We start from the raw sequence: 11,090 nt of genomic DNA, 5'->3' as shown, positions 1-11,090 counted from the left end.
CTCCTGTTTATACCAAAATCAACGACCAATAAAGACACGACACATGGACAAAAAGAGGCATCAGAAAGGTAGCCCTCGGCACCCATAGATGCCGAAGGCATCATTAGGGCAACTTTAGCCTTTGACCATGTGGAACACCCAAAGTGAATGTCTACAGTCCCATATCGAAATTCTACACAACATGCACACCTCCCAAGGCTTATAAAAAGGGGCACAAGTCCCAAAATTGAGGTAACTTGAACTTTCAGCATACTAGTAATCGCTCTGTCCAGATTATTTACTAAATCCGTACTTACTTAAGCATTGGAGAGTCTTCGCCCAGTACCACACCAATGTCCTAGGTCTTAACGAGCGTTTTTTATTTTGCAAATCAAGCGCTCTTGCTGAGGCCCAAACATCACTAAGTTGGGCCCAAAAGGACCGAACCACTTTTTCGCATCAACAAACAACACTCACTAGTTCGAAGAGTTGTCATCCAAAGTAATATGTAATTATATATCAGGCCATAACTCTTTGCACTTAATTTTATAGTTCTTGATTTTTAACTTTTAATTCAATTCATATTTCCTCCTTTCTCCTTTACATGAATCCATCCCTTCTCCTATTCTCTACTTCCTTCATCTTCAATTAAAATTTGAAACAAAATTTTAAAATAAAAAATCTAACAAATGAACCTCCAATGCTTAGATGGGTTTTTTTCTTAGGAAGAAGCTACTGGCTTCTGTAATGAAATATTAACTTGTGCCCTTTTACCATTTGAAATAATAAAGTCGTAGGATCTTCATTTCCTGTGGTCTGTCTCACACTATTAGGCGTTTACAGGATGATATGTGAAATTCAAATTTAGTTCTGTCAATTTCCCTGCCAGAAGAAATGAATTTTCCTCCTGCTAGTTACGAGGCACAAGTGCCAACTAAATCAACAAGCACAAAATGACACTGAATATTCCTATTTCTTCAAATCTTTTAGCCATGATAGGATAACTTTTGCACCCTTATCCCATAAACAGTCCAACATCATGTCATGGGCAACCGCTTCAACACATATTGGAGAGACACCATAAAACCGGCCTGTTTCTTTGAGACCTTCAGCATCCTGGTCAACAAACTTCTTGTTAATGAAAAGACAACCATTATTATTTTTTCCTTCAAATGAATCAACAGACAACAATTTGAAAATAAGGATCATATAAGCATAGAATTTTACAAACTTATGTAGCATCCTTTTATAGAAAGAAAAAAGGTGGAAACAAGAATCAGCAAGGCAAAGAAGCGGAAATTAGAGAATGGCATGTTCCATCAGCAATGTTAGAGAAAAGAACCAAGTCATTCTAGAATACGAAGTTTACCACGATGAAATCGTCATTTGCACCCAACACAAGGACTTCAATAGCCGATTTTGGCACTGAAGGAACTGGAAGCGCTGCATTGAGCTTCCGCAGATCAAATAATGGCATTCTTGAACTTTTCTTCATTAGCTCTTGATAACTGAAAGAAAACAGAAAGAATTAAAGGTTTTCTTTGCAAATGGACAAATTTTGAGAATAAAAGATCTGTATTGTTGTGAAAAGACCACAAAAATACTCAAAACCACACAGCACAAGTATACAAGCAATTAACAAATAATAAGAACAAACAAATTTACATGGGTCAGAAAACTTGCCTATGTCCATGAGTTCCACTATCGACCAACAATTATAAGGGGATATACAACAACTCACGATCCGGTGCCCCAATACACCCATGTACTATCAAGTTCTTCACTCCCTTTAGTGTCTTCTTTCTATCCTTGTACCCTATTGTTCTACCCTGTTTGACAGAATCACCTACTTTTGGTGTTGGCCCTTCTTTGTACAAACACCTTGCAGTTCTAGACCTCTTTTACTCAACCACCTTTTCTTGGTTTCAACTTATCTTTGACACAAACGCTGTCGTGGTGCATTTAACAGACCTAGAAAACACTCACAATCATTTGCTCTATGTATGAGAACCCTATATTGATTTGGAAGAAGGCCACCAAATCCCTAAATGAGACCAGGAATTTTAGATTTTAAAATTCATTCCATCTATTGTCCATTAAACAAGAACAGTTTTTCTTATGGTAGAACAATTTGATCAAACAGAAGTGTGCATGCCAAAGATTAGCTCATCTACTCCTATCCACCATGCACCAAAATAACATGCAATCCAAAATAAAACCAAATGAAGATGATGCATGGTAATAACTAACTTTTGGAACTCAGAATACTCATGCAATCATATAAGTTTATGAAGTGTCTCTTAGTTATCTTCTACACCTAAAGTTTGCTTTCCATCACCTTTTACAATTCCAGAAATCCTACATCACATACACATGCACATCCAAAATTTTCCCCATATGTTGCAAACTAATACAAAAAATATTTGTTGATTTCAGATTTTTTTAACTGTATGCTGTGAAGAAATATTCCACATATCTGCAAATACTTATTCTTAATTGTGAAATTTTTGTTGCAGTGAGGCTCAGTGTCTGGACACATCACTTAAAGTGCATTACTTAATTTTCTTTTGCACAGAGAGAGAGAGAGAGAGAGAGAGAAGAGAGAGAGAGAGAGAGAGAGAGAGAGAGAGAGAGAAGAGTGTGGGTGTGTGTGTGTGTGTGTGCGTGTCTGAAGGAAGTTGAGGTTCCACCCCAAAACCAATTGGCAATGGGAGGAGTAGCCCAACTCCTTATAAGCACTTGCTAGGTTTCTTAACTTTCCAATGTGGGACTCTTTACCTTCACATTCTCACCCGCCCCCACACGTGTGGTGAATTTTCAAGCCTAACACGTGGACAACACATTTTGGGTGACGTGGAGCACATGTGGCCATTGGGCTTTCACACATGGCAACCCACTCTGATACCATGAAAGAATTGAAACGTATGGGGTAAAGCCTCAATCATTATGAGGGCGTATTGAATTGATTTATAAAGTTTTACAGATAGAGTCCTATATCAAGTAGGACAAGAATACAATGTAATCAGATAACCAAGAGGAATCCCACATGGGATAAACGTAAATACAGGATAGAGTCCTGAGGATCGTCTTAGCCTCCATGATGGTGTTCCATTAGATGATCCTTCTGAGTACCGAAGTGTCGTTGGTGCCTTGCAATATCTCACTCTCACACGCCCTGATATTGCCTTTGCTGTGAACCACGTCTGCCAATTTATGCACCAACCTACCTCTGCTCATCGGGTTGCTGTCAAACATATTCTTCGCTACCTTAATGGTACTTCCACTCATGACTTGTTCTATAAACCTGGTTCCCTGTATTTAATGGCTTATTCTGATGCGGACTATGCCGGTGATCCTGATGATCGTCGCTCCACGGGTGGCTACTGCTTGTATCTTGGGTCTAATTTAATTTCATGGAGTTCTAAAAAGCAAGGAGGTGTTTCTCGCTCCAGCACCGAAGCTGAGTACCGCCAACTTGCTTATACTGCTGCTGCGATTTCTTGGCTCCGTGCACTATTTCGTGATCTGCAGCTTTCTCTTTCCTGTCCTAAACTTTGGTGTGACAACATTAGCGCCATCTCCTTGGCCTCCAATCCTGTCTTCCATGCGCGTACTCGTCATGTTGAAGTCGATTATCATTATGTTTGTGAAAAAGTTGTGCGGCAGGAGCTTGACGTTCGTTATCTTGCTACTCATGACCAAATTGCCGACATTTTTACAAAGGGGTTGTCTATTCCACGTTTCCAGCTGCTGACCTCCAAGCTTCCAGTGCGTTCCTCCCCTGTCAGCTTGCGGGGGTGTATTATATGACTATTGTCCTTAGGACTCTATCCTGTATTTACGTTTATCCCATGTGGGATTCCTCTTGGTTATCTGATTACATTGTCTTCTTGCCCTACTTGATATAGGACTCTACCTGTAATACTGTATAAATCGATACAATATGCCCTCATAATGATTGAGGCTTTACCCCATACGTTCCAATTCTTTCAGTGTCAATATGCTCAATAGTAACTTGAAATATATTGTTGAATGTCATCTGTCAGTTGAACAAATGTCCGACAAACTAGAAAAGAATTTCAGGGAAACAAACCGTAAAACTAGGTGATCCTCCATTGTTGCAGAAAAAAATGTCTCCTTACAAAGAGGAAGAGAAGTTTGAAATCCTTTTGCTGCCAAGCTACGTGTAACCTACTCAAAATTCCAACGAACAACATCATAAGAACTAACTTCTATATATACTGTAAAGCATACATGAGGAAGCTAAAAATATTCCTGAAAAAGGGTATCTCATTCTCTATTAAGATTAAATTCATGCACTAATAATGTTTAACAGCTTTCCAAAGAATGGTAGGGATGATAGGTTGAACAGACTGAGTACAACTTACAAATTAAAAGACACAACTCAAGACATTTTAATTGAAAAATGCAACCAAAACTAAAGGAAGATGGGCCAAAGTTTCTTGTAGCAACTTTCCATTATGAATGAGGTTCTATATAAAAGAGTGAAACTAGAAACCTTAAAAGCAGCAATAGGTTTGGAAAAGAGATAGCGCCACACTAATCCACTGGAGAAAAAAAAAATAGCAAATGTCAGTTTGAAACTAATTACATTCAAAATGAAAGAAAAATAAGAATAAATAATCAGAAAAAATACAGTATGTTAGTTACCTATTGCCCGAAGGAGGTACAGAACAGACAAGTGCAGCCCCCGTAAGCTCAGGGAAAAAATCTCTCATGTCTACAATAAGCACAATCAACACAGAAATATATACATAAGAAAATTACTCTTGAGAAAAATACTACTTGAGATGAAATATGATGCTTTTGAAGCTATGCCAGTGGCCAGATCATGACAGAAACTTGATCTTGCTTGAAGTTAAAGTTTGATATTTAATATCCAGAGCGTGCATCACAGTTTCAGACTCACATTAAAACTTATTATGACAGAACACAACATTATTTCTCTATGACACTAAACAAACAACAAGAAAATAGAAATAGTAATTTGGAATAAACAAAACATAATGAGTTACATAGCTCATCCTGTAGGCCTACATCCACCCACATAGGGGGTACAGCAATTTCACTATCAAATCAAAGGAGATACAAAGATAATCATGAATATCTCCCAAACCCAAAATCAAAATACATCCAAATTTCTCACTCGCAACAAATGGAGCAAAAATAGAAGAAATCATAACAAACAATTTTCATAAAAACAAAAGTATATTGTTGGGCTAGGGCCACACAGAAATAAAGAGAGAACTAATAGGACTTGTAAGTAGGCTGGGCACAAGGAAAAGCAAAACCCAAAACATGTTACAGCCCTCATGGCTCTAGGCCATATTACTACTCTTTCAATTACTTATATCAAGCCACGTCAACTAAACTGCATTTAATACTTTTACAGAAACGAAGTTCATACGGAAGTTTCAAGTAGTTATTCTTTCAATCAATACTTAGATCTAAACAATACAATTTTCATTTAGGTTGCAAACAAACCCTGAGGCTTGCAAATTGCAAACATCCCTGCTAATACTTAAGGTTTGGGCTGTAGGTTAAGGTTGGGTGTTTAAATACTCATCCTTTTAACTTTTCAATGTTTATTCAGGGCTATTTCTCTCCTCTTGCACTAGATGTGGGTACGATTCAGCCAAACCGCATAAAACTTATGACCCATGCCTCATCCATCTGAAGATTTTAGTCTACCCTTTCAAGTAAAAATTTAAAATGATAGAAGGAGAAGTTACCTAAAAATTGGTCAGCTTTAGCGTTTGCAATATAGTACTGAATGATGAGACCTCCAAAAGAGTGGCCGATCAACACTGGTGGAAAAGTGAGTTTTTTGCAGATGAAGTCAGCAACATCACTTGCATGTGTCTACTGCAGAATTTAGAGTTAACAGGAATAAGAACATTTTACCAAGTACGGAAACTAACAAATACAGAGCAGATGCTAGTGAATTTAATTGCAAAAGAAGTTCTTTACTAGTGGAAAGCTACAAAACCTGGAGAGTACCAGCAACAGAAGCACTGGGTGCATCACTTTCACCCTGACCAATTAGAAGAGGTACGACAAATCAGAACACGCAGCTTCCAGATATATGCTAATGTGTCAATGGTGCATTACAAAATAACACTTCCCTAAAAATAGCATTTTAACACTCATAAGTCATAACCATAATGATCCCATACTTCCAGTTGTCAGCCAATAGGCTAGTAGAAACGTTTTTCATGAGTTAAATATCAAACTGCAAACTAATACAACAAGTTCGTCGTCTGATGGTCATAGTGAATCATCCGATTACATTTTGGAGTCAAGTACAATTTTTTTATGAGAGGAATAACGAAGGGAAAAAGGAGAGAGTGAGAGAGAGAGATTACGCCTCACATGTGGCTCAAATTAAACTATGAATACCATTTGTCAGCTGGAAACATATAGATTACAACAACAGCTTAAGTGCATCTCATACTTAGTTTTCAAGTCGTTCAATATCTCAGCTCATATTCTACTGTAGAGTCAAGTGACTCATAATTCACCATTTGCACAAGAGCAGTAAATGCTGACCTTCTGCCCAAATTGTCACTTGTAATAAAATGAAATGAAATTTTATCTCTTTATATTCTTAAATTATAATAACGCTATCTTCTTTACTATTTATGTGTTTGTGTGAGACAGAGAGAAGACAGAAGAAGTACTTCTCCAACATGGAAGAAAGGAGGCGAATTCTTTTCTTGCCCTGTTCCCATAAAGTACTTGCCAGCTCTAATGTCCAAAATATAATACCATAAGAAAATTGTTGATAAATTTCAACCCAGTTAACGAAGAATCCATGAAATCAAATTCTTACCCTACTCTCATCAAATAAGCTTCAAGAAGATATGGAGTTGACAACAAGATAATGAGACACCAATATTGCCACATAAATATCGTAAACTCATTTCCACATTGGACTAGAAGAAGAAGAAAAAACACAATTAATCAACAGAACGAGCATAAAAATGGCACATTTTCAGATGAGAGCAAGAGAGAACCCACCTGGCCCAACAAGCTAACCGCATAACAATCATACCCAGAAGCTGAAAAGAAAGGCATCCAGTGCTCAGCCCAGCACCAAGCAGCATGGTAGCTTCCATGAACAAAAACAAGAGGTGGGTTTTCACTTGTTCTCTCCTTTTTCTCATCTGATTCTTTTTCTGCAGATTCTTTTTCTGCAACTCCCTTCTGCACAATTACCTCCATGTTGAGGCCAGAGGGGAGCTGGTGGAAAAGACGAGACTGTTCCTGCTTGAGCTCGTAAGGGACTCGCATTCTCTGAGCTCCATGGAGGGCAGCTCGGGGCTTTACCGTAACCCTCGAAGTAGAGAGGTTGGCTTGAAGTTTGGAGATGGTGTGAAGGGAGAGGAGAGCAGCCATTCATGTGAAATTGACCTCGCGCTCAATAGCCCAACCTTCACCCATTTCTTTATTGGGCTAATTGCATTTACTATTTTGAGCTGCTCAACTTGACATAGGTGGTTCCAACCAAAACAAAACCAAATAAAAACTTGAAGGGTTAATTACGGTAGACGTCCTTGAATTATGGCCCCAGTTGTATTTGGGTCCGTCAACTAATTTTTGAGGCAATGAAATCCTTTAATTAGACAATCAGTTGCAATTAGGTCCTACCGTCCAACTCTGTCAAATTATCCGTCAAAATGAGGGGTAAAAGCGTCGTTTCGAGTCTGAAGACTCTCCTTAGAATCTAAACACTCGCCTTAAACCCTTCTCTTCGACCCCCAAGTAAAGAACTTAAGAACTGAGAAGGGGCTGTGAGGGAAGGAAAAATGTCGGAGAGTTCAACATATTCAAATTGTAGCCAGCGTTACTGCAAGTGTGGATCGGAAATCAAACGCCGGACTTCATGGACAGATCTGAATTCTAGAAGAAGATTTGAGGCATGTTGCAATAATCGGGTAAGTTTTTGTTTGAATTGCATAACAGTAATTGGTGTTTCGTTTTTTCGCATGGTTGGAGAATGAAATTGGTGTTTTGTTGGGTCTAAAATTGGTGTTTCGTTTTGTTTGAATTGCAGAACAATAAGAGGGAGTTGCATTTTTTCACATGGGTGGAGAATGAAACATGCCCACGAGGAAAGGAAATCTTGCCTGGGTTACTTAGAAGACTAAGAGGAATGGAGGACGAATTGAGAGCAACGCCGGAGAATTTCAGAGTGATGGAAGAAGAGAAGAATAAATTAGAGCAAAAACTGAGAGAAGAGGAAGAAGAAATCAAGATTTTAAAAAAACAGAATCTGTGAATGGGTCAACAAATTGTTGTACTAGAAGAAGAAATTTTGAGTTATCGACAAAGACAAAGGTGGTTTTGGGTTGTTGTTCTGTTGTGTTTTATGATTGTGATATTGTTCATCAATATGGATGATTTGGTAGTGTAGAAATAGCAAGAGATGGGCATAATGTTGTATATACTCTTGAACAACTTTTGATGGCATGGGCATAATGTAAAAATGGGCAGAAATTGGTAGTGTAGAAATGGGCAAGAATTGGTAGTATAGAAATGGGCAGAAACCTGGGCATAAGGTTATTTTTGCCTCTTTGGCAGTGTATAAGATATTTTGCTAAATAAGCTGATTTTGTGCTGAATTGGCAATGTATACCAAATGAACAGGGGCACATTACATACAATCCAAAAGGCTTCAATTACCAATTAACATTCACCAACTGCACATTACATACAATCCAAAATACACCTGAATATTACACAGAATAGGCAAAAGAGCCTTCAAAATAACATTACCAAATAGCATACTTGAGTCTATAATTGTTCACTCAAAATACACATCCACATAGTAAGTACTTAAGAGTCCAAAAATAGGTCTTAAAAGTCCACAAAATATGTCTTCACAGTCTTGTCCCCCTCTTTTGACACTGTGTTTGAATCTTCCTCTATGGGGTGTGGTTTGTTGAGTAAGTGAAGAGGATAATGGTTGCAAGGGCACTTGTTGTGAGTATGTCATTGGCAGATTGGCCCTTCCTTGACTGATATTACTTACCACCTAAGATAAAAACCACAAACAACATATATTACTATATAGGCAAACATAAAAAATCTGAGTTTGGCAAGAATAATAGGCAACTAACTAGTTGTGAAGATGACATCCTTGCAGCTGGATTCCATAAGCCTCTTCCTCTTCCTCTTCCTCTGCCCATATTAACTTGAATTTGGGCTGGGGCAGTGTAAGTTTGAGTTGGGGCAGCTTTTTTTTGGACTAGGGCAGTGTCAGTTTGGGCCAGGACAACATTAGTTTGGACTAGGGCAATATCATTTTGGCCTGCATTTCCATTGTCAGGTGCTTGAAGTTCATTTTGGCTAACATTCCCATTTTGGGCTGCCTCAGCCTGCACAACATACAAGCACAGCTATAAAAAATCACAACCACAGCTGACCACAACTCAAATAATTAAAATGCATAACAAAACCCAAATAATTAAACAACCTGTCTTCCACATCCTGATCTATAGAAGGGATGGGGTGAACTATTGGTTCATATGACCTCATGTATGTCTGTGGCTTATAATACTCATGTACATATTCAACATGGTTTTCATCTCTGTGGAATATAGCTGAAATAGCATGTGCACAGGGTATGCCACATAAATCCCATCTCCTACAACTACAAGACATTGCTGCAAGATCTACAACAAACTCCCCACCATATATGTGATTAACCCCAGCCAATCAGGAATGCATTGAGAAGCTCCCATCTTGTTCTTCTCAATTATTTTGAATATCCTTGGGCCAACAGGGTATTTCCATTTACCACAAGCAGCCCTTCGATTAGCCATCCTAAGCTTCATATACATTCGAATACTTTCCAAACATGTCAAAATGGAATTATCTTTGGCATCAATTATAGTTGCATTAAAGCTCTCACAAAGGTTGTTCAGCAGAAGATCACACTTATACCTTGGATGAAAATGAGATCTAGTCCAATTATTGGGTGGTCTCGGCACCAACCATTTCCAAGCTTCCAAGTCCTCTTCCTTCATCTTCTCTATTTCTGCTTCCCACCAAGGAATAGTAGTGGCTCTGGCAACTGCCCACAACATGTGTTTAAGAGTGAGACCAAGATGTGTTGCTCTGAAATTATTGTACAAGTGCCGGACGCACATCCTATGCTCTGTAGTTGGTAGTACATGTGCAATGGCAGGTATGATCCCCTTTTGCTTATCACTTATAAAAGCCCAGGATAAACCATTTGTAATACCTAAATCTTCAATCAACAAAGATAGAAACCAAATCCAAGAGTCCTTGTTTTCAATCTCAGCAACAACATATGCAATTGGGAAAAGACCATTATTACTATCAACTCCTACAGCAGTCAATATTTGCCCAAGATAAGGACCTTTCAAATGGCAAGCATCAACCCCAATTATAGGCATGCACCCTTCTAAAAACCCTTTTTTACAAGCAGCCAGACACACATAAATTCTTTGAAATATTGCTTCACCGCCAACCAGATCACACTTAATTTTCATTGTACTACCTTTGTTAGTATTCTTCAACTGCTCTGCATAGCCCCACAACCGTACATATTGCTATATGTAGTTTCCTTCAATTTGTGCTTTACCTAATTTCTTTGCCCTATACATTTGAGTTTTGGACACCCTCACATGATAGGACTCAAAACTTCTCCTTGAAAAGCTTTCAGATTCCAATTTGTGTTTCTCTTAATCTTGCGAGAAAATCTCTCACAAATCCATTTGGGATTACCAAACTTCAGTTTCTCCACCCTCCCACATGTGTGTTCTAAGCTCAACTTCTTAATTGCAAATGTTTGCACATCCTGGTTTATTTGTGAAGCATAAAGCACAAATGGACATTTTAATCCTCGCCTTTACTCTCGTCCTGCCATTTTTTTTCAAAGAACAGTTTCCTTCCATGAATAATGGAATATTCCCTAAGTGCCTCTTTAAGAACCTGTCCGTTTCAAATTGCATCCCAAGCCGAAACTCAGGATTCTTTAAGTCCACCTCCCTTCTATACTGCTTAAACCGAGGTACTTTTTTTTCCTTCTCACTTTACTTGTCCCTTCATTATCTCTTCCA

General features: G+C 38.4%; 2 protein-coding genes across 2 annotated transcripts; one reads left to right on the top strand and one right to left on the bottom strand.

Moving 5' to 3' along the window:
* On the bottom strand, window positions 732-7,471 carry LOC18783419. Its single transcript, XM_007216315.2, has 8 exons — window positions 7,021-7,471; window positions 5,990-6,034; window positions 5,733-5,862; window positions 4,651-4,720; window positions 4,499-4,547; window positions 4,073-4,170; window positions 1,349-1,487; window positions 732-1,095 (listed from the first exon to the last, which is right to left on the bottom strand). Exons 1-8 carry the CDS (start codon window positions 7,396-7,398, stop codon window positions 949-951), a joined length of 1,056 nt encoding a protein of 351 aa, XP_007216377.1. The 5' UTR covers window positions 7,399-7,471; the 3' UTR covers window positions 732-948.
* On the top strand, window positions 7,809-8,281 carry LOC109948080 (uncharacterized protein At4g04775-like). Its single transcript, XM_020559989.1, has 2 exons — window positions 7,809-7,937; window positions 8,057-8,281. Exons 1-2 carry the CDS (start codon window positions 7,809-7,811, stop codon window positions 8,279-8,281), a joined length of 354 nt encoding a protein of 117 aa, XP_020415578.1.

The sequence above is a fragment of the Prunus persica genome, chromosome G3 (genome assembly GCF_000346465.2).
Source record: "Prunus persica cultivar Lovell chromosome G3, Prunus_persica_NCBIv2, whole genome shotgun sequence".
In the NCBI taxonomy this organism is placed as follows: domain Eukaryota; kingdom Viridiplantae; phylum Streptophyta; class Magnoliopsida; order Rosales; family Rosaceae; genus Prunus; species Prunus persica.
The sequence above is the reverse complement of the archived record's forward strand: the minus strand, read 5'-3'. Positions and strand labels throughout refer to the sequence as shown.